The 24,249-nt window shown below is 42.0% G+C and overlaps 1 protein-coding gene across 1 annotated transcript in view; it reads left to right on the top strand.

Annotated features, from left to right (window-relative positions):
* Positions 1-21,557, top strand: part of tnrc18 (trinucleotide repeat containing 18) — a 62,630-nt gene extending 41,073 nt beyond the window's left edge. The window contains exons 18-30 of the mRNA XM_059347267.1: positions 1,515-1,685; positions 3,554-4,032; positions 4,482-4,616; positions 5,222-5,363; positions 6,008-6,125; positions 7,573-7,648; positions 7,730-7,838; positions 9,314-9,430; positions 11,036-11,188; positions 12,529-14,300; positions 14,415-14,651; positions 15,124-15,198; positions 16,899-21,557. Coding sequence (XP_059203250.1) covers positions 1,515-1,685; positions 3,554-4,032; positions 4,482-4,616; positions 5,222-5,363; positions 6,008-6,125; positions 7,573-7,648; positions 7,730-7,838; positions 9,314-9,430; positions 11,036-11,188; positions 12,529-14,300; positions 14,415-14,651; positions 15,124-15,198; positions 16,899-17,105 — 3,791 coding nt within the window. The 3' untranslated portion in view covers positions 17,106-21,557. The remainder of the gene's footprint in view (positions 1-1,514; positions 1,686-3,553; positions 4,033-4,481; positions 4,617-5,221; positions 5,364-6,007; positions 6,126-7,572; positions 7,649-7,729; positions 7,839-9,313; positions 9,431-11,035; positions 11,189-12,528; positions 14,301-14,414; positions 14,652-15,123; positions 15,199-16,898) is intronic.
* The last annotated feature ends 2,692 nt before the right edge of the window (positions 21,558-24,249 follow it).

Here is a 24,249-nt window from a genome sequence, read left to right on the forward strand (position 1 = left end):
CTGTCTGGATGACTGCTGCTACAGCAGTGGTATGAACCCCAAAATAAACTGATTTAGCTGTGATTTAATGTCAATAAACAAATAAAAATGATGCAGAAAAAGAATATATCACAATGTGTTGAAAAGTCTGAGTTCATGCTTTGCCAGCTTTGCGCGCAAGACTGTCATTTTTTAGCAGACGCTTTTATCCAAAGTGACAAACAAATGAGAGTTAATACAACACAAGCAAAGATGTGGTCAAGTAACATAGCCAGAGTAAGTGGCATGGGTTAAGTTTGAGTCCATTATGACGTAAGTGCTTTTCGGTCGCGCAAGCAGTCAGTGCGATACTTATAGTTGTCATCTGTGTAGATCAAATGTGAAGATAGTTCAGTAAAGAGTAGGGTCTGCAGTCTATTCGACAAGCTAACAACTTTTAAAATGCTTGTTTTTTAGATAGAGTTTGGATTTATCAGGGTTATCCTATGCGGGAGCTTCCCAGTGCCAGTGTGCTGCTTTCACGACACAGTATCGAACTAATTTCTCACTCAAGTGAGAATTTTCAGTTTGCACAAAAACCCGAATGCATCGACTTTGTATGTAATTGTGCCGAGTGAAAAATTCACTTGCCGTTTGATGTGAACAGATCATAACAGACTTCAACCAGAGAGGGCAGCAAAACTCTGACTTTCAGCCTTTATAATAAAAACTTTTAAAAAACACAAATAACACCTCATTTTATGAGTGCTATTATTAGTTTTAAGGTAAGACAAAAAAAATTGAAGGTATGTGTTGTACTGTGCATCCACCCACAATGTTAACACTCTAACCCCTGAGGAGACGCTCCTCCTGCTCATTTGTTGCCATGGACCTAACTGCTAACTTCCTGCAACACACAGCTAACCAGCAGTATGCTACAGTGTATATATATGTGTGTGTGTCTGTGTGCGCTTCTCTGCCTTTTTGTGTGCTTTACTGACCTGTCAGACTCACAGGGAGACCGATTATCACTCTCTCTCTCTCTCTCTCTCTCTCTGTCACATTCTCTGAGGTTTATTTAAAAAAAATAAATGATATCTGAGTCAGAGTTTCAGCTCACACTGTCTCAGCAGCTGTGTGTGTGTGTCAGCGTTTCTCACATGCATGTTTGTGGTAAATCCCAATTTTTTCCTGCTGTATGTTGCTTACACAGCATTACAGTGTGAGGCAGGCTGCAGTGCTTTGGACTATCTCCTTACTTTCCACTGTTGTTTCTGATCAGCCTATATGTTAAGTTGTTAGAGTGAGTGTGAGTGTGTGTGTCGGTTATTGTAAGATCCAAGCCGCTCTATGCTTCTATACAGAGCTTATTCTTAGTCTTTGTATTTAGCTTTATTGTGTTGAAACAGTTATTTAATGACTTCATCTTCTCAGCGGTGCAGTCTTTGTGTCAGTGGGAAGTGGAAATGGGAAGTAGGAAGTGATTTGACCTTTGACGCAGACCCACGCTGCCACCACATTCACCTCTGAGCTGAAAATATTTTCCTCTGAAACAGAAACCTCAGAGGACGACTACGAGGACGAGTCCGATTCGGACGACGATGGCCGCTGCGAGGAGAGCGGGCTGGGTCTGCTGGCCAGGTTTGCGGCGAGCGCGATCCCTGTCAGCTCCACGCCACTGAGCCTTCTGCATGACGGCAAACACCGCAGCAGGCAAAGCACTCTGGGTAAACACAATAGAAACCAATGAGTCATATGTGTCCGGGCAAAGAAACAGAATAAATATGGATTAAGATGTACTGTCATGGAAAAAAAAATATTAGACCACCATTGTTTTCTGGTTCATTTTAATTCCTGGTACAACTAAAGGTACATTTGTTTGGACAAATATAATGATAACAACGAAAAAAAGCTCCTAAGAGTTTAATTTAGGAGCTGATATCTAAACATTTTCCATAGTTTTCTTGATAATGATGTTGCTTATTAAGAAAACCATGGAAAATGTCTAGATATCAGCTCAAAAATTAAACTCTTATAAGCTTTTCCTGTTATCATATTATTTGTCCAGATAAATGTACCTATGTAACTATGTAATGTAGTTGTAGGCATTAGAATTAACAAGGAATTAAAGAAAACAATGGTCCAACATTTTTTTCCATGACTGGATGTGGAAAGTACAACCCTGACTCCAAAAAAGATGAGACACTGGCTAAAACATTAAGTATGATAATTTCAATATATATTCTGTTGAAAACTGTACAAAGATAATATATTTAATGCTCGAACGCAAAAACAATTATTGTTGTAAATATACACAGATTTAAAACTTGCTCAACAGTCCGGGGACTCATAATGTGTGTACGTTGTCTGAATGGCAGCATCTGTTGCTCCAAAACCTGTATGTGCTTTCACAGATGGGGCAGTTACCCATGATGCCATGGGCACTAACACGCCACCACACCATCCAGATGCTGGCTTTTGAACTTTGCACTGGTAACAATCTGAATGGTTCTTTACCTCTTCAGCCCCGAGGACATAACGTCCATGATTTTCAAAAACAGTTTAAAACGTGGGCTCGTCAGACCACAGCACATTTCTCCACTTTGTGTCAGTTTGTCTCAGATGAGCTCGGGCCCAGAGAAGTAGGCGATGTTTCTGGATGTTGTTGATATCTTGATTTCACTGCTTTCTGCAGTGTTCCCTGAGCCCATGGAGTAGGGGTCGAGGGGGCCTTACGTGCAGAGATTACAACGGATTTTCTGAATCTTTTATGTTATTATGGACTGTAGACACTGAAATCCCTAAAGTCCTTAGAATTTTTTGAGAATGATCTTAAACTGTTGGATTATTTACCCATGCAGTTTGTCACAAAGTGGCAAACTTTGCTCCATCCCTGCTCCATGCCCAATCATCACACTATCGCCTGTTACCAATGAATCTGTTTACCTCTGGAATTTAAAAAAAAAGGGTTTTTTGAGCGTTACACAACTTTCCCAGTCTTTTGTTGCCCCAGTCCCAACTTTAGAAAAAAATGTTTTGCTGGCATCAAATACAGAATAGGCGTTTATTTACAAAAATCCACAAATATATTGTCTTTATACAGTTGTCAATTTAATGTGTGTCAAAAAAGAATTGGCAAAATATCGTATTCTGTTTGTTTTATACAACACCCTGTAGAGAAAGTAGAGGAAAACACATCTTTCTTGTTTATATTTAAATAGAATGCAGAAAAACATCACAAACTTTGACTAATTTCACAGGTTCCAGCTTTTCTGCTTGTAATTGTGATTTTTTTTTTTTTTTTTTTTTTGCGGTTGAGCAGGTTCACCGCCTGACCGTTTGTTCAGGATTATATTATCGATTCATGGTTAAATATTCATTCATTTCTAATTGTCACATCAGGGTGCGTGTAATGATTCAGTCTTGCATTATTTATTAGTTTCAAATTGATCAATAGCCCTATTCACAGGGTTATTGATTTCAGAGAATCTAACACCTGAGTATATTACTGGCTGTGTGTGAGGGTTTTTTCTGTACAGTGTGTGTGTGAGTGTGTTTACACCATGTGACCCTCTCCTCTCCTCTCCTCCATCAGGGTCGTCAGAGTGCGAGTGGTCAGACTCGGGCTCAGACCTGCGGCTGAGGAAGTTCCCCTCTCTGCTGCACGGCAAACGCTCCGCCCCAGAGCTCCCCCTGCTGCCTCCAGCAACCCGCCGCATCGACCAGACCAGCCCCTGCAAGCGAGATGACGCGCTGCCAGTCAAACGCAAGCCCCTGCCCAAACCGCGGCCCACGCCCCGGTCGCCACGGCAATTCAGCTTCGACCTCCCCTCCAGCTCCGGGTTCGGAGGCTTCAGCGAGGACGAGGGCTGGACCCGACGCCGCAGCGAGAGGATCTTCCTCCACGATGCCACCACCTCAGCCAATCAGATGCCCGTGCCAGCCACCGTTTCAACCAGTCAGAGCTCCTCCTCCTCTTCCTCCTCCTCCAGCTCGGCCCCACCTCTCACCCCGAAGCCCGCCTCCAGACCCAAACCCTCCCCGCCCAGCAGAGAGGGGAAAGATGTGGTGAAAGTACGTCAATAATTCATCGAGTTGTTACTCACCAACTGAGATGAATCCTGAAAAACAAAGAGATTCGAGTCTTTTTTTTCCCGCTTCTCTTCCTTTTCTTCTCTGTTACTGATTCACTCCTCTCCTCCTCCCTCAAACTCTGGTTCGCTCACATCCTTTTGTCTCCCTTGACACCTCTGTGTGTGAGAGTGTGTGTTAAAGTCTGTGTGTGTATGTGTGTCAGAGTGCCAGCAGGGTTTCCCAGTACTTCAGTCACTGCAGCACTCCCCTGCTGTCTGTGTCGTGTTGCTGACAAGAAAGGACAACTGCAGGCAGCCTGGCAGCATCCCACCCTCAGTGTGTGTGTGTGTGTGTGTGTGTGTGTGTGTGTGTGTGTAAAAAGATTTTAATCTGTCCCGTACATCCTTAGTGCAATCATTCATATGCATGTTTTTAACTCTTTAAACCAGAAAAAGAAGTCGAAAGACTCTCCTCTGCCTGTGAGCCCGTCCACTCTGTGCAGTCCAATCACAGACGTCCCCGCGCCTCTGAGCCTCAGTCCGGCACGCAAGAGCCAACCAAAAGCCAAGCCCAAGGCCAGAGAGGTCAGTGAGATGATGGATCAGCTGCAAAGTCATTATAGATGTGAACTTAATTATCTTGGCCAAGGACAAAACCCAAATGCGCACACGCCCACTTTACTTTCTAGCTCGCCGTGCTGCACGAACACACGCACACGCGGCAACAATAAGCCTCGCAACGTCAGCTGATAGCTTGTGTTGTAATTAACACTTGTTCTGTTAGTGAGAGGAAAAAGTAAACCTCTTTCGATGTGTGATTTCTGCCAAAGTGTTGCATTGCTCTCCATCTGCCACCAGCCACAAACTCGAGTTTGTTTTGGAAACACTAAAGGCAGCTCGAGTGTGTGCACAGCTCTTTGTGGTGGTGGAACAGCAGAAAAAAGATTGTGTATTCAACAGCATAAGTGTTGTAATATGTTGCTGTTTCACTTTGAAAAGTTAATTTGTGGTGTGTCAGCCTGGCCGTTTGGTGGGCTGCCACAAATCAACCTTAAAGGGATAGTTCAGGTTTTTCAGCAGGTGCACCTCACATGCATTCCACAACGAGATGATTATAAGACACGTTTCACATTTTTGACTTATTAGATAATTATTGCTGTGAAATTAAAACCCTTGTGTATGTTTTGCAGCCTTCCAGGGGAGCAGTGAGCCGGCTGATGGAGAGCATGGCAGCAGACGAAGACTTTGAGCCCAACCAGGACAGCAGCTTCAGTGAAGATGAACTCGTCCCACCGCGCAGCAACAGTGTGTCGGAGAGGTCCTCCACACCCGGTCAGTCACACAAAGACCACTACTGCTCCCACACGTTGCTTACCAGTGATGGAATATAAATAATTACATTTACGATAAGTACAATAAGTATTGTATTTTAGTGAAATTGTAAGGTACTTGTACTTTACTTCAGTATTTCCATTTTAGAGAACTTTATACTTCTACTTCACTACATTTTAGAAGCAAATATTGTACTTTTTATTCCACTACATTTAGCTGACAGCTTTAGTTACTTTTCAGGTTGAGATTTAACATTGAAAACATGATCAATTTAAAGTGATTAATTAATTTTAGACTAAATCTAAAAAAAAGTATATTAAGTAGTTAAAACACCTGAGAAAAAAATAAAACACTGCTTACATAAATGTATCAATAATACCATCATATATTTGGATTATTATTATTGGTTTTAATATATAAAACAATCTGAATGGGGCCGTTCTGCATAATGAGTACTTTTACTTTTGATACTTTAAGTACATTTTGATTCTGGTACTTTTGGACCTTCACTTGTATCAGAGTCATTTCACAGTGAGGTATTAGTACTTTTACTTAAGTAAGGGATCTCAATACTTTTTACACCACTGTTGCTTTCCCAGTAAATAATGATGTGCTTATTTATCTGCATGTGTTGTTGTGTTCAGCTCCAGTGCAGTGTGTGTTGGATAAGGATTCTCTGGTGGACGGACTCAGAGTTTTGATCCCGATGGACGACCAGCTACTGTACGCAGGACACGTGAACACTGTACACTCCCCTGACATGTGAGTACACGTTGAAACTTTAGAGGTTGAAAAAGACTGGAGCACAGTGATTAATTTCCAGCCTTTAACAGTGGAAACACATCTGTTTGCACTATTAAAAGCAGCAAATCAATCAGTGTGCTCCAATTTTTGTCCTCGCTGAAGTTTGCTGTCCTTGATTTGGGAAGTACCTGATTCAGCTGCACATCGCTGGAAGATTCATGGAGAGCCCCCAGACGTTAAAACTAAAGGAGAAAATATTGTTAGGCTGGTCTGCAGGTGCAAACCACAGAGACGTGTTACAAAGATTTGTTGATTCTTCATATGCACAACCAAGAGAGAGAACTCCACTCCACATTTCATACATGCAGGGACACTCTGTGCACTTAAAGAAATAGTTTGACATTTTAAGAAGCAATAGCTTGCTCAAAAAGCTAAATGCATGCTGCTGATTAGCTTATCTTAGCTTATTTAGCAAAAATTGGAATAAAATGTAATCTATATATAGAGTGCATTTCCAGGTGTTAGCAATATTGTTAAAAAAAAAAAAAAAACGTTTTTTACAGCCTTTACCTATAACCTGTCTTGTCCTCTCCTCTCTGCTCTGTGTAAACAGCAGTGACTGTTTATCTCAACCGAATCATTAATGACTCGCAGGATCTGATTCATGCGAGAGGGTTATTTGTGGCAACATTCTCAATGAGACATGTTCGAAAAATACAGTTTCTTGCTATGTCGTTTTGGCAGACAATTAAAAAAAACATACCTGTCAAACCCTCCAGCAGAGAGTTAACAAAGGAGATATAATATGTACATTTGTGAGATTTAAAGGAGCTTGTAGGCAGCTGTTGTTACCTTTGCACAAAACCAAGCTAGCTCTTTCCTTGTATCCTCTGTCCTTACGCTATAAGCTAAGCTAAATGACTGCAGTAGCTTCATATTTTCCACACAGACGTGTATTAATCTTCTGCTCTCACTATTGGTTCCCTTACCCTAATAAAACAAAAATAGGCATTTTTCCCGAAATGTCAAACTATTCCTGTAAACAGGCACAAACTTGCATACACAGAAACATAAAAACATTGTATTTAGATCTAATTTTGGTCATTTAGCTGAAGCTCAATTCCACAGTGGCTTCATTAAAAGAAAACAAACAGACTAAAGCTCTGTTCAGACGGGATTAATATTCCAGGGGGATGTTGGTATTAGCCGTGCTCTGCTCTGAGCTGTATTTTAGGCAGAGCAAACGTGTTATAGTGGATAAAAAAGCACAAAAAAAACACATTCGCCGGCCTGCTGCACATCAAAGCAGTCAGAATCAAGATAAAGGTTGAGTGCTGTCTCTGGCAAAGAGACCATTTACACTGCAGAGACAGCTGATGTGACTCTTGAAACTGTCAGACAGTGTCGTTAAAAGCTTCGGCCCACATTGGCTGAGCCTGACCCCCCCATCTTCTGACCCCCACAGATACAGCGTGGTGGTGGAGGGGGAGAGAGGCAACCGACCACACATCTACTGCTTGGAACAACTGCTGCAGGAGGCTGTGAGTAAACTGTCACATATGAGAGCTCGCTTGATGCTGCGTTATGTTTACATATTAACGTTCTTACTTCTGTGTGTGCAGATCATCGATGTGAAGCCTCCGTCTGTGCGCTACCTCCCAGAGGGCACCCGCATCGCTGCCTACTGGAGCCAGCAGTACCGCTGCCTGTACCCCGGCACTGTTGTCAACGGTACAGCACCAGCAGGCAAACACACACACACACCACTTACACTGTAAAAAAAGATAAACAATAGCTACTCAATAAAATTGAGGCAACAGATTGCACGCACTATTTTTAATTAAATCTAACTACATTACAAGTTGAGTTAATAACAACTTACCAGGAAGTGTTAAGTGTCAATTAAAACAGACTAATTCTATTGTGTTGGATTCATTCAAAATTCTCTTGATTTAGAATTACATCGCATAAAGATTATATTTAATGTGATCAAAATAAGTAGATTCTATCTCAAACATTTTTATATTAAAGTTACTTAAACAACTGCCTCAACAAAAAGAATGCATTTATATTTAATAAATGTTTATCAAATATCTTAAGTAAAATAAAATGACTACAGAAGAAATCTATTACAGTGTACATGATTATAATAATATATTTTATTTATATGGCGCTTTTCTAAAACACAAAGACGCTTTACAGAAGAGATATGAAACAAAAACAAAAGCAAACAGACAAGACGAGAAATAATCACAAAGCAAAATATCAGTTTATGAGTTGAAGTAGTGAGGAGGGGGGTTTTTAAGGCTTTCTTTGAAATATGTCAGGGTTGGAGAATCACGGAGTACCCCAAGGTGTAGTCCTGGGAGAAGCTGGTTTCTTTCTTTTTTTTTATTATTATTATTTTTTGGGCATTTTTATGCTTTTATTGAAAGTGATAGAGTGAAAGGGGGTGATAGAGGGGAAGACATGCGGCAAAGGGAGCTCAGGCCAGATTTGAACCCGGCTCCGCCGCAGAAAGGACTCAGCCTTAGTGGTAAGCGCTCTACCAGTGTGAGCCACCGGGACGCCCCGGAGAAGCTGGTTTCTGTCGCCTCGCTGCAGGAGAGCCCAGGAGGCTTCGATGAGTATACCGGCAGTAGCAGGTAAGTAGCAGTTTACCTGCTACTGTTTAGAATTCATTCATTACCATTAACCGCTTATCCGCAATCGGGTCGCGGGGGGCTGGAGCCTATCCCAGCTGTGATTGGGCGAGAGGCGGGGTACACCCTGGACAGGACGCCAGACTATCGCAGGGCCTGTTTAGAATTGTGAGGAGTATTTAAGTAACTAACTTAAAGGTTTAAAGTTGTCACAACTGGAAGTTAAAAAGAGAGAGAGAGAATTCATAATCCACTCACATGGACAATTTAATTGTAGCTGGCAGCACAAACAAATATAAAAAATCTTGACAGAGTATAACGCAGCAGAGTTTATTACTTTGAAGAGCCGGATGGTAATGGGAACATAACTGTACTGGGTTCTGTTCTTATGAAGCACTTTCCATTCAGTACAGCTTTACTGCAATGAGCAATAAGAGGCAATATTGCTTCAGTGACTGAGTGCGACACACTTGTACTAATCACAAGCGTTACAACAGGTTTTTAATCTCTAAAATGTGCCCAAATTAAATGGTTCTCTGCTTGCTTTTTTTTCTCCCTAAACAGGAAGCTCAGATATTGACGAGAACGATGATCTGATCACTGTGGAGTTTGACGATGGCGACACAGGACGCATCCCCCTCTCACACATCAGGCTGCTGCCGCCTGACTACAAGATCCACTGTGAGAGCACAAACACACACACAGTCATAAATGTAAAGGGGGACATATTATGCTAGTTTTGAGGTTCATACTTGCTTTAATGTTTAAAAATCACATTTTCTCATATTGTCTGTCTGATTATATCTGTATTGACCTCCCGAAACATATACAGTACAGGCCAAAAGTTTGGACACACCCATCTCATTCAATGCGCTTTTCTTTATTTTCATGACTATTTACATTGTAGATTCTCACTGAAGGCATCAAAACTATGAATGAACACATATGGAATTATGTACTTAACAAAAAAAGTGTGAAATAACTGAAAACATGTCTTGTATTTTAGATTCCTCAAAGTAGCCACCCTTTGCTTACGAGAATATAAGACATGTTTTCAGTTATTTCACACTTTTTTGTTAAGTACATAATTCCACATATGTTCATTAATAGTTTTGATGAATTTACAATGTCAATAGTCATGAAAATAAAGGAAAAACATTGAATGAGAAGGTGTGTCCAAACTTTTGGCCTGTACTGTATATATATAGTATAGTTGTGACATCACAACCTTACAGAAGTCCTGAGTGCTCGTTTAAAGACACAGTTTCTGAATACAGTCTGTGTGCGCATTTGATACTATCACAGTATATTTATAGCAGCTAGACCTGCTTTATAATCAAAAAAGTCTCACTTTTTGCAATATGTGACCTGTAAACTGGTGTGTTTGGATCTGTGTGTGTGTGTGTGTCCACTTGTTCCTAAGTGGATGTATTGGCTAAACTAAAGCTTGGTTCGACCTTTATAGTTATCCACAACACAGTTAAAAAAAACTACATGAAGCACTTTGCTTACAAAAATGAAAGTATCTTTTGAGCACGGTGTTCAAACCACCTTGTTACATTCCAGTATCTCTCTCTCTGGACGCTTTTGTTGATTTCTGCAGTTCAGAGGCTGGTGTAAATATTTTCCTTTTTGCAAAAGCAAGGTACTTCTAACTAGTTGATGTTTTATGAGGGAGTGAACACTGCAGAGGGCACGCACTCAAAGAGACACAATGTTGTTCATAATCATCTTGGCTCAGCTGAGAGGTTTGCAGGTAACAAACAACAGTATGAAACCTGAATCACTTTAATGTCCTGCAGTCATGATGAAAGCTAGCGATGGAACCGATCCAGGATCAGTATCTGGTTCCGATATTGACGTAATTCACTCAAGGGATATCGGATTAACGTCACCAATCTACTGCTGATCCATATAAATATGTTATAATGGTGGCGAATGTCCCTCCGGCCGCTCCCCTGTGCACCATAGGGTTTTGTTTTGGCAGTGTTGATATCAGCCATTGTACTCTTTAAAAGTATCTTATTACTTTTGAACCCATGTACAGAAATTCACTTACTAGTAGTGGATCATGTATTGCTGTGCACTTGATTTATTCAAGTTCTTCAAAACATAATAGGAGTTGCCGTTTTCATTCACACACCTGTTTGTATGCGAGCAGTGCAAATAAATTACTTCAGAATACATTTAAATTTAATGCAGAATTGCAATGCAAGCCCTGGGAGCATATTGGCCAAAAGATTTGAGATACACCATAAAACCTGCTGACTCTCTGCTTGTGTCCAGGCGCCGAGCCGTCCCCTGCGCTGCTCGTGGCCAGCTGCTCCAGGAGGCGAGTCCGCAAATGCAGCAAAGAGGGCAAAGAAGCAGGAACAAAACCAGAGGAGACCGTTCCTAAGATCAAAGGAAAACCTGGTCGCAAACCCAAACCCAAACCAGGTGAGCCAATCCGACTGCTTCCCAAGGAGTGATGGATGCATTGAATAATAAAAGTCTTCATTTTGGCTTCAACCTTGACTTTTAGTATCATCGTTATTCCACTTTCTAACTGTTATTACTGCCCCGCCGACCCGCTGCTTGTTCTCCTAATAGATAATATCCTCTGAGTCTAATTCTGCTTAACTTTAATGTATCAGTGAAAAAAGCTGGCAGAAACAATAAGTCTCACAGAAATAATTGAAATCTGTGAGAATGATCAAAGAAAGAAACAGTAATGTTCCTATGGGAGGTAAAAATAATGGAGGGGTGCTTAAGAGAGACTAGCTCGCTGTACGTTAAGTACTGCCATCACGTTTGTCTTTATTTGAGATATGCTTCCTTTTTTTCTTCTTTGAGTAACTCCATGGGACCAGTAAAGGACATCTCCTCACACACTGGAGCCAAATGTGTCAGCACAATATCATAAAAAGAGATGGATTTCAAATTATTTGCCTCAGCACTCATCATGAAAGAGAAGTGTGTTTCTCTCCTGAGTGCATTCACTTTTCCATTTACAACATTTAGAAACTGACTTTACGTATGTTGATTTTGGGCCAAAATAATAGAGATTAGTTTGTTGCTGACTTTATATTAACATATTTAGCATAGAAACCATTAAAAATGTCAAATGAAAAAACGCTTTAGTCATCTTCGTTGTTTTAAAAAGATTAATCAAAGAGACAGGGGCAACAAAAATAGCTCAAGGCTCCGAAAGATCTTTTATCAAACATCTCATATTTGAGTTTGGCTGTCATCTCTGATATCAGTTTAATGAATTTGCTCAAACAGCTTGGTCGTTGTTCTGTAAGTCTGGCTGTAATAAATGGCATGTTGTGTGTCTGATTTGCTGACGCTGGCCTTGTTTCTACTGGGTAAGCACTTCTTCAATGCAATGTTTTCACTTCAGATTCGTTTCCTTGCTCATTTGTCTACTGTTCTCAGCACGTGAGGCTGCGGACCACAAAATCATGAAGCCACACAATGAAAATGTCAGCATATCTAATGCAAACCCATTTATAGTGGAACCAAATAACAAAGAAAAATAACAAGAAGAAGAAAAAGTTTCTGAAAGGAATAGCCTGAATTTTTTAGCATTGAGATTTGAGCTACTTATCCGTAGTCAGTGTATTCCCTCCAGTCGATGGAGGTCAGCACAGCCCCATCTGTGGGCGGGGGCAGCAGCTTCTGTCGCCATATTTGTTTGTTATCTTACACACTTAAGTGTTAAAAAAAATCTTGAATTTACTCTTAACAAAACCATACCAACCCTGAAACTTTTCTTGTTTTTCCTTGCTTTTCAGAGACCTCGATGAACCCAGACGGGCGGGAGAAAGCTGATCCTCCATCAGCCTCCACCCAGCCCACAGAGAGATCCCAGCCTTCAGCCAAGCCCTCCCAGGACAGGACCTCCTCTGTCCAGAAGGCAGCTCAGGAGAAGCCCCGGCCTGCATCCCGCCCAACAATGGGAACTCAGCTAAAACCAGGCCGCAAGAGCTCCACCACGTCTCCCGCAAGTAGCCCCACCCTTCCCATCCCAGTGCCCAGGAAGGCCAGCTCAGCCCAGCCTTCTGCACCTAAACCACCCCGTGCTCTGCCTCCCTCCCTCTACCCCTCCACCTATGGGAAAGTCCTGACTGTGGATCTGTACAGCGAGCCAAACCTCAGCTCGTACAACAACCAGCGCAGAGAACGAGAGAATAGCAGCAACGTCAGTCCCACCACCAACAGGCCGATGTCCAGACCCAGTATGGCGACATCATCTGCTGTGCCCAAGCCAAGTGGTCCTTCCGCGCCCCGGCCCACTTCTGCCTCCTCACCCAAAACCAAACCGTCCTCGGACCATCACGGCAGCTCCAGACCCAGCCACAGCTCTGGACTCATACCTGGCGCCATCTCCAGGCTGTCAACAAGCAAACCCAGCTCGTCGCTAACTCCCAGACCCTCATCGTCTTCGTTGTCGTCATCATCTGCCCCCAGACCCAAAGTGAAGATGCCGTCCGATCAGCTGTCCTCCAGCTCCAGAACCGGCCCCATCTCCAGGCCCAAGACCAGCTCCGGGCAAAGTGACGTGGGCTCGGTGGTGAGACGCAAGCCCCTGTCTGCAGAGCCCCTCGTGAAGCTCGACCATGAAGGCGTCACCTCCCCCAAGACCAAGAAGACCAAGGCTCTGATGTTGCTGGAGGGTCGAGGCGTCCGTGGAGATCACACCCCCATCCCTCCGGCCGCAGCCACTCAGAAACTGCTGAAGGCTAAACCCAGAGCTCCAGATAGAGAGTCAGGCCTGCCAGAGAAAGACACCTACAAAGCACCGATGCTGGCTAAAGAGAAAGCAGAAAGTCGTGGTAGAGGACAGGAGATGGACACAAGAGAGGAGAAAGGTAAAAAGGAGGAGAGGAAGGAGGTGGAGAAAAGAGAGGAGAGGAAGATGAAGGAGGAATCTCAGAGTAGCAGCAGCTCAGAGTCGGAGGAAGAAGGGCAGAAAGGGAAGATGAAGAAAAAGAAGAAATGCACATCAAGTTGCTCGTCCTCCTCTTCATCCTGCTCTGGTTCCTCCTCATCATCTTCATCATCTTCCTCTTCATCGTCCTCTTCATCTACTGATGACTCCTCCTGCAGCTCTGATGAAGAGAGGACCCCTACGCCTCCACCTGGACCCGTCACCCCACCTCCAGTACCAGACAAACCGAAAGAAGAAACAAAAGAAGAAGAAGAGGAGGAGGAGGAAGAAGAGGTGAAGAAGGAGGTGGAGGTAAAAGTTGAGGATGAAGAGCTGTCTCCTCCTTCACGATCGCCCTCCCCTTCAACCTCTCCGACTCCTTCCACTCCAGCTCCGGCTAAACCTGCTAAACCAGCCACGGGGAAGGGCTCCGGGCAAAGAGGTCGTCCTCCCAAACCAAAGCCCAGCGGAGGAGAGGGGAAGGTGGGGAGACCAAAGCGTAGAGAGGGGGTCCACCTCCCCACAACCAAGGAGCTGGCTAAACGTCAGAGGCTTCCCAGCGTGGAGAACAGGCCCAAAATTTCTGCTTTCCTTCCAGCCAGACAGCTCTGGAAGTGGTTTGGAAAACCCACTCAGGTGAGTAGAAAAATTCCTGGTGCGCCTACTTTTTTCATCCAAATACCCCAATACCCCAATACCCCCGTCCTTTCACTCTGTGACCAGTCCGTCCTCTTCTGACCCCCACCACAGAGACGCGGTATGAAGGGCAAGGCTAAGAAGCTCTTCTATAAGGCGATTGTGCGTGGACGAGAGATGATCCGCATCGGTGACTGCGCCGTGTTCCTGTCCGCCGGTCGGCCAAACTTGCCCTTCATCGGCCGCATCCAGAGCATGTGGGAGTCGTGGGGCAGCAACATGGTGGTCCGGGTCAACTGGTTCTACCATCCAGAGGAGACGAACCCCGGCAAGAAACTCACTGACAAGAAGGTAGGAGACTAAAGCTTTAAAAAAAGTTCTAAAGAAATTACTGATTGATCAAATCTTAGACAGTCATTGTTTTAAGTCTCACAACTTGCTAAATCACTATCTGCGCATTGTGATTTGTCATTCAGTAAAAGATAAATTTTTCTCTTGAATTATTTGGTCTGAATAGCCGAAGGTCTCATTCACGGGTGAGAGTGTTCTGACACCTATTTAATTTCAGGAAATATAATTCATGAAAGGAGAATTATTTAGTTCTCATAACTAATAGAGCCTTCCTCCATAATTTTTCTCTCTTATTTCCTCTCATTGTAATATATCATGTTACCATATCATTAAAAAACCATGAGATCATCATGAGAACGTTGATCATGACTTTTTTAGTATTGTATGCATGATTCATTTATAGTTGTTAAGTAAAAGAAACGCCCAGTGTCAGGCTGGATTTATTTCTGTGTTTTGCTTCTTTCCTCTACAGAACTGGGATCAGATGTGCGGTCAGTCTTTACCGGCAGCTCTGCACTCTTCTATCCAGAGGAAAGACTTCATGGAGGTGAGAAAGAAATTAAGCCTGTGTTTTCCAGTTTTGATCTTCAGGCTTTGAAACCCATATTGATCTTATCATCATAACCATAAAGCAGATTAGGTAGGCTTGGACAGCACAGAGTCCCAAAACTAAGTGTATTAAAAGGTTATCATACAAGTCAAACACACAACTGAATACATCAATAAGCATTGCTATTAAGTAATTTTTCAAGGTGGTCTGTCAAATAAAATAGAAAGCTTCATACTTTTCCTTAAACCTCCTTTAAATTGGAAAAAACATTTTTTTTACACCTAGTTCTATTTTTTTTTTTAAACCTACTTTTTATTGCATTTACTTATCAAACAACAAACAGCAATGACATAATTATACAAAAAATAAGAACAGAAAAGTATAACATCAATTATCAGAAAACATAGGCTTAAGTTATCTATTTCTGTTTATCTTTCACTGCCTCAAATAATTGGTTCTTTTTTGGTCTTTTATCAACTTTCCCCAAGTAATATTTTCCTCAACACATTTACAGTTTTCTAGATGACTGGCTACCTAGCTTAACTGAAATAACGTTAGCTAAACACACAGAGCACCAGCCTTTTTAGACAGCTACGTAGCTAAAGCTAACTTTCGTCATAAAACTATACCATCCATATACTGTACTGCTTACTGCTGTAGCATTACAAACTCTATTAAATGTAGCTAAACATTTTAGCTAGCAGGCTAAAACTAACAAAGTTAGCTAGCTAATAGTACGTAGAATATGTTCAATTCTTTGTAAGTTAGTTTGTTTGACATTAAATCACCTACATCTGGAAATAATGACACAAGGTCAAAAGCACTTAAAGATAGTGTTGTCTGTGAACTCCAGATAGTTTTACCTCACTAACTTTATTAGCATTGGTTTGTTAGCTAAAATGCTTTAGCTACTTTTAAAGGGTTTATAAAGTGATGTTTGCAGTACAAATACCAACAGTTTAACGAGCTAATGGCTAATGAGTGGTTAACATAATGCAGGAATTACAAAGGAATAATGACAGACAAAAAAAAAATTGAGGCTCTGAGAACACGGTTAACGTGACCCCATTAAAAGGCAAAATTACATTCAAAATTAGATTAAAATTTAGACAAGGAGGGAAAAGAGCAGAGTAATGTATTACGTGTATATAGTGCTTTCAAACCAGTTAAGCTAGCTAAACGCACTGTCCTCTAGTGCTGTGCTGATGTTTTAATTTTAACTTTAACTTTATTATCCCGGAGGAAATTTAATCTGCAGCCGGCATCACATCACATCAAGGACCATGACAGACATGAAATATCAACAACAGTAACAATACTAAAAGACACATTTCCACACCACAAATCAGAAGGTACACTGCCACACTAAACCTGTAGCTAAATTAGCTGTAGGAAATGAAATGGAAATAAATAAATATTCAATCCAGGCCAATTCAAGATATCTAAGAAGGATGCACATAAAAGCAACCAAGTTAGTGAAGTAAATTAAGCTTCTCAATGGCCACAGGGATAAAAGAAGCCCTGGCACTTCTATTATGTGACCAACTGACAGGAGGTTAAAGGAAAAACATAAATCTTTGTATTGGTACTTTCTGTGTGGCTCCGTAGATGACAAGTGAATGTGTTAAGAAGCTGGTGTTTCATCCTCAGTATGTAAAGTGGATTTTGAATGTAAAAAACCTCTGTCTCCGTCACAGCGCGCTCTCTACCAGTCGTCTCACAGCGACGAGAACGACGTGCAGACGGTCAGCCACAAGTGCCTGGTGGTCAGCGTGGAGGAGTACGAGCAGATGACCCACACGCGCCGCTACGCCGACAGCGAGGACCTCTACTACTTGGCCGGCACCTACGAACCCACCACCGGCATGATCTTCAACACCGACGGAGTCCCAGTCATCTGCTAAACAAACACAGAAACTCACTAAAAGAGTCGCTGAAACCAAATCCTGACCCGACTCCTCACGAGGGAGTGGAACCCGACCCGTGGTCTTTTCCAAGTCTAATCACTGATCTTCATTCATGATGGATCTTTCGATGAACTCAACTGCTCCGACACCATGATACACTTCAGACTGTCCTGAACAGCTTCTACTACAGAGACAGGAGACACTATAGACAGTATTACAAGGAACAAGTCTCCGGAAACGTTTGCACACACAGACTCCATCAACATATACTGTTCTGCTTGTTGTGTTTATGGGAAAGCTTGAGAACACACAAGCACTTCAGTCTCCTTTTACATGTAAATATACTCTGCATCAGCACACATTTACACTCACACACGCACAGACACGTGTAAATACTCACCTCCATGTAATACACACGGTTATATAGAGGAAAATATGAGTGTTTTATTTTCATGTAATAGATTTATGTCAGAGTACTTTTTTCTAAAGAGGTAAACAGTCGAGAAGCTTTAATGAACTGTGAATGATGATACAGGAGAGAGGCCCGTGTCCGTCCGTCCGTCCGTCTGTCCGTCCTCCCCCCTGCCCCGCGCCCCGGCAGGACGCACGGACAGACAACAGATGGCGGAGATGTGACGTTGTGATTATGATGTTGCTGTGGTGATGTTACAGTCATGTTACAGTCATATAAATGTATCTACAGAACAGCAGGAGCGACAGACAGAGAAAGAGACGCACAGAAAGAGAGAGGTAGAGTCCTTCCATTGCTGTCCAACAGAGAGCACTTAAATAGAAAACACTTTTAATTTAACCCCTGCTATTCCCCTCGACAATCCTAACTCGGGCAGACGAACTGTCCGTGCGCTACTTAAACTTCTGACTCCCTCAGAGACTCAGGCTTAAAGAGAGAGGAAGGAATCTTGTACTATTAAAAGCACTTCCCATTTTCTTCTTTGAGTTCCTTATCTTGGAGGAAAAATCCACCCTGAAAACACGTAAACACTATGAAACCAGCTGCTGTTGATGTATCTTGTACTTTGTCGTTTGCCCCATTTTTGCACAACAGTTTGTGGAGAAATAGATCCTAGAGACACCAGTTTATCTACTTGACAGCAGCCTCAATAGCTTCTTTGCATATGACGTCATTGATCGGCACGATTTCCAGATGGAGGGCAGGTTACTGGAGGCAGATCTGAAGCAACCACTGCCTGTGATTTTCGTTGTCCCAATCAAGGAAACTGGCAAAAAAACAAGAGATATATTTGAGTCCCAGAAATAGAAGTACATAAAGGTGGAGGCTATCCTCCCTCAAAAACAATCGCATGTGTTGTATGTACAGCAGCTTAAATGCCTAATTATATACATTTGTAGATAGCAGCGCCCTCTGGTGGTCGTAGACGCTAAAGAGGAACTGACGTTGCGGAGTGTAAAAGCAAAGGAAGACAAGGTCCACATAGGGTAGGTGGGTCAAACAAACACAGGACTTCTGTGAAAGAAAAATTAAATGTTATGTAGGTTAAGTAAGTTACGTAACTAAACTTGCTGTGCGTAGCTAAATCATGTCTATATCGCGATTTTCGTCACCAACGTAACTTTCTCACCTCCAGTAGTAACATTTACATTAATGATACCTTTTCAGCTATCTTTTCCTAACCATGTACTTTTTGTCTTTTAACCTTATGCAAGTGGTTTTGTTACCTACACACCAAACTGCAACTGTTTCACAGCGTTAATTACGAGTTTAAAACGGCGACCATTACTTTTAGTTCAAAAAAATGCGATAATCTCCTGCCACCAGTAGGGACACTAAGTTTATGAATTTATCACTTTCTGCCCTCCATCTGTATTTCTCTTGTTATCATAGTCACATGATTGCAGATAAGCTATAGAGGTGCAGCACAGGTACAAGATCTGGTGTCTGGGAGAAGCTGAAAGGCATACTGGGAAATGATGGACAAAACTTGGTAACCAAGAAAAGTAAACTACAACACTTGATCACAAAGCGACTCTGAATGCACAAGCTGATGTACAGATTGTGTAGGAGTCCCAGAGGGTGGATTTGTCCTTTAATTTAAGGTGTTTTCAGGGTTGTTAACATTGCAGTCAGTCCAAGATGCATCAAGGTCATGGAGCTGATAGTCAGTATGAAGCTGCCAGCACTGATTACATCATGAGCATAATTCAATTTTACCAGTTATCTCCCACAGTTTGGCTTCATTCATTCGTTTTGGCTGCGGTGTTTTCAACCTCTAAATGTCCTGTGTTTTTAGATTTTATTTTTCTTTTGCTTCTGCTTTTTTATGGACGTCTATCTTACCCCCTTTTGTCTACATTTCGCCCTCCAAGCAATCATTTTTGACATGAGTGCACTTTGAATGAGCTCCGCTACAGAGGAGACTGTGACTGGGAGTCTTGTATGTTTTCCTAGAGTATTTACCTACCCCCCCTCCCATCTGTCCTCTGTGTCCCTGTGATTGATCCCCCTTCACCCTAAGACACACAAACGAACACACGTCCCTTTTCTTTTTTTCATCTCTCTTAGCTGCTTACGATTTTTTTCCACGTGCCTAGTTTAACCGTTTTTAGGGTGAGACTGTTGAATGTCGTGCTCAGGGTTGTGAGCGTTTGGGCGGCCTTACTCTCCCAGGCCTTATGATGATGATGATGATTCGCCAAATCTCGTTTGGGTCCCGCCCTCTTCTCCCACCATCATCAAAGTAATCAGATTGGTGTTTTCCTCAAAAATGCCTTTCCTCTTTGCGATTTAAACAACCCTCTGTTCCTGAGCTCTTAACCCACTTCGTTACACTATTGTGTATAGAGTTTGTATCAGATCTATATCAGTATCTATATACAGTATATAACATACTGTATAAGTCGTATATATCTGTGATTATCATGTTGATTTTCTTGTACGTTTCTTACCACGTTGCCCTCGCTCTGCTTCGCTGCAGAGATTGAAGATTGTCTTGTTGATATTCAATAGGTTTAATATTTTCTACTCTTTTGAGATCTTTTGGTTATGTCTGATTTTATTATAGGCTATGTCGTGTTTTTTTGCTCACTCTAAGACGTCTCGAGGACAGCCCAAGATGTTAATGTTGTTAATGTGACGTATTCCCGATAAATAAAACGACAAAAGACGTCTGCCAGTGTAGTAGCATTTCAGTACAGGAGAGGAAGTAGAGGAAAAGTTTGACAAAGCGCTGCTAGTATTGAAAGTGGTTTAACAAGGTACAGAGTGATAATATGTGCTGTTTTCTGAGATTGATGCCCCAAAAATCTCATCTGCTAAATCCCCACCTGCTCCTTTAGACTAACATTTCTGCAGACAAAAGTTTTGTGACACGGCCCAAAAAAAAAAGGATCTCCGGCTGGGATCTGAGCCGTGGGAGCATGATGGGTACACAGGTCGTACCGATGTTTGCAGAGTGGACAAGTTAACGTGCCCGTTATGAATGTTTGTTTACCCCTGAAGCTGCTAAAGCACTTTTTTTCTGTGTGTGTGTGTATGTGTGTGTGAGGGAGACTGATAAGACATCACACTCTTATCCTCCAGTACACACACACACACATGCACACACTTACACACCTTTGTAACCGTTAAAGGTGTGCGTTATTGCCTTCCAATCTCTATTAGCCCCCTATCTCCATCCAAAGCCCAGCCTTAGGCCTTCAAACAGGGTCTAACACACACACACACACACACACACACACACACACACACACACACACAAACACTTATTGCCCACTTCGCCTTCACTTTCATTTGGTGTCATATGTTTAAAGAGCCTGACTTTGTATATGTTCTTTTTATCACCATTTATGTTTTACTTCGGCTTGTCTTTTAAATTGTTTGTTTTTGCTGTGACGTTTTTTTTAACTGTATTTTTTTGCATGTTTCCGTCATTTGTTTTCCCCTTGCTTCCCCTCTCTGAACAATCGTCCACGCCTCTCAAGCAATACTGCTGACAGGCACTGGGAGCTAGCTGCTAGAGAGAGAGAGAGAGAGAAAGAGAGAGAACGATAGAGAGTGAGGAATGGGAGAGAGAGCATAAGAGAGAATGGGAGAGAGAGAGAGGTGGACTGGAGGCTGGTTCTTCGTCTGCTGTTCCTTCAGTATCGTTATCGTCCTGTTACAGAAAAAAAAAGATTATTTTGAAAATAAATAGAAAAATCATCTAAGTTTTGTAAATGATCCTTCACTGTCGAGTGGAGAAAAAGCTATCAGAATATACTTTGTACACATGTCTAATCTTGTAAAAATGCAAAAAGAATACATTTTAGAGATAAATCTGAAACCAGATATATTCTGTCACCCTATACTGTATGTGTAAGGTTTTTTTTTCTTTTTTTTTTACAGACAGCAACCACGTTTATCAGTGTTTCTTTTAAATTGTTTTAGTAACTCAATATTTTATAGTTAATCAATAAACAGATGGAACTGTACTTTTGGTGTTCTGTGAGTCTTTGGCCTCAAAACAAATTTCTCAACGTTTTTCTCTTCTCATATCTTTTGATGACATTGTGTTCCTTTTGAACTGCTAAAAAACTGCACTTTTCCCTTTGATCCCCTTCTTTGACTGGTTTTGTTCACTTCAGTCAGAAATTTTAGCTAGCGTGGCTAGCTGTTTCCAGTCTTTAAGCTAATCTAAGCTAATTGGCTGCTAGCTCTAGCTTCATACCATACATACAGATCTGAATGCTTTCAATTATTAAGTATCCTCATACAATGGTTAGTTTGAAATCTTACGAAATATGACAGTTGTGTTTACCATTGTCAAATGGAACTACTGGGTTAAAATTACAAACTACTTACATACTTAACATAGCTGTGTATGTCCGTCACATGATAATCAAACAGCAAATATTCAGCCTGAAAAGTGAAGCTAATGTAGAAGTGCCTTAACCCTGCATTCTATCTAACGGCCAGCAGGGGGCGCCTCCACTGGCTGCAAAAAGAAGTCAGATGGTATAGAAGTCTCGGGAATAAATTACCCTACTTATCACTTGATTTTACTTCATTACCTCAGTAAACAATTTCCTGATGAGTTTATGGATCTATATTTCCAGTTTCATGTCTTCTTAAATACAACATATCTTGTAATTGACAGGTCAATAGTGTGTTTTCATCTTCAATCTTTGACCATTTCACATTATTTTTCCAGCTCATCAATTTAACATTTTTGTCACTTAAAATGTATGTTTAGTGTTGGATGAACTAAAAGACAGTCTTAGGAGTCGGCTGTTCGTTTTGAATAACGATTGCCCCTTGCTAACTAAGCTAGCACTACCGTTATCTTATACATAGTGTCATCCAGACTCCAGATCCATTCTTAGTATGCACTGGTTGCAAAAGAACATTACGGAAATGTCCATAAACCAAGATGGCAATAGCCAAAATGCAAATAAAAGGCTTCAGAAACGAGTCCAAACCAGTGAGTGAAGTCACAATGATTATCATCATAATTGGTTTTATACTATTATTCTTTGAAAGTTATGTACGGAAGTTAACCTACAGACCTAACTTAAATGGTTAAGGTTTTTTTCACAGGGGACACCAGTCTCTTTGATTAAAGTCCTCTGTTTGTGTGACCCATTAGTCCATCCTGGCCTCCTCTCTACACAGACTTTGTCGCTCTTTATACTATATCCCCTAACTTCGTTTTCTCCCGCCATAACCTCTAGAGGTTGCAGCTTAAGAACAAACTAGGATACAGTGACTGACAACAGCCTTTAATTTTACCATCCAACTCTGTGAGAAAGTCAGAAAGCATGTTCCCTAAAATGTTAACTTATTGGTTTTACATAATAGTTCACAGTAAATATTCAGCTATTTCAACTTTGCTGATGTTATCCTCCATCACATCACCTCCAGCAGCTTTCAGTAGTTTTCTGTCAGTTTTTTCTTTGCTGTTGTACCTGTTCAGTTTTTGTGGACTGCCCCTTTAATCAACATTGGACTCCATCAGGCCTCCATTTTGGCAGCCCAGTAATGAAGCTGCTGGTTGTGATAAAATGGAGGAAAGTTCAGCTTCCTCTGCTGAGCTGCAGAGCTGACCGCAGGAGACACATTTTCCACCGCTGACCGTTCATGACTCTGCCCTCAAAGAGCTGGCAAGGGTGTGTGTATGTGTGTGTGAGTGTATGAAAGTGTGTGTGTGTGTGTGTGTGTGTGTGTGTATGTGTGTGTGTGTGCCTTTTGAATTCCTGTGTGCCCACGTGTAATCAAATCTTTGCTGACATGAACTGAGTATGTGTTCCTGTTTCATGGTGAGAGCAGCAGTCAGGGTTTTGGCCGCCTCTCTGTTTCCCCCAAAGGACCAACATCAGCATAACATCAGAACCTGCTGGGAGCTTCCCCTGACACACACACACACACACACACACACACACACACAGATACAGTAAACCAGCACAGAACGGTGTCCACACATCCAAACCTACACTGGCACACACACTCTCCATCCTCAGTGGAGCCCTACACACCCTCTTGTGGGTGTGTCAGCATGCAGGGTTCTGATTGGCCGACATCACATGAACACAGGCATCTATTGGCTGAGGTTTCATTGCAGCTTAAACACAGGGAGCCGAGGGGCGAGTATGTGTGTGTGTGTGTGTGTGTGTGTGTGTGTGTATGTGTATGTGTATGCTTGCGCCTGTGTATATGTGAGTGTTTGAACTCATTACTGTTGAATCCCCCCACCTTCTCCTCAGCTCTTCCAAGCAGTGTGTGTGTGTCTGTGTGTGTGTGTGTGTGTGTGTGTGTGTGCGTGCGTGCGTGCGTGTGTGTGTGTGTGTGTGTGTGTGTGTGTGTGTGCGTGCGTGCGTGTGTGTGTGAAAGAGAGAGTGAGTGAGTGAGTGGGTCGTACCCACTGGTTTCCCAGGAGACAGGTATCTAAGTGAGGGGGCGTCCAGTTTGAAAGGCTTGTTATTCAGACTGAAGTCTGCTCTCAGACTTCCAGAACACTGTTTGTCCTTCAACTCTGTTTTATCAAAAAGGAAAAAGAAAAAGAGTTTTCTGAATTTGTTTCTAGACAAACACTACTTTCTCCTCCTTCCTTCTTTCTATGTGTCAATCTTTCTTTCATTCTCACATCTGTCATTTTCAGATTACTTGTGTGTTTCCCTCTCTGCTTAT

This window comes from Centropristis striata, chromosome 13 (assembly GCF_030273125.1).
Source record: "Centropristis striata isolate RG_2023a ecotype Rhode Island chromosome 13, C.striata_1.0, whole genome shotgun sequence".
NCBI lineage: Eukaryota > Metazoa > Chordata > Actinopteri > Perciformes > Serranidae > Centropristis > Centropristis striata.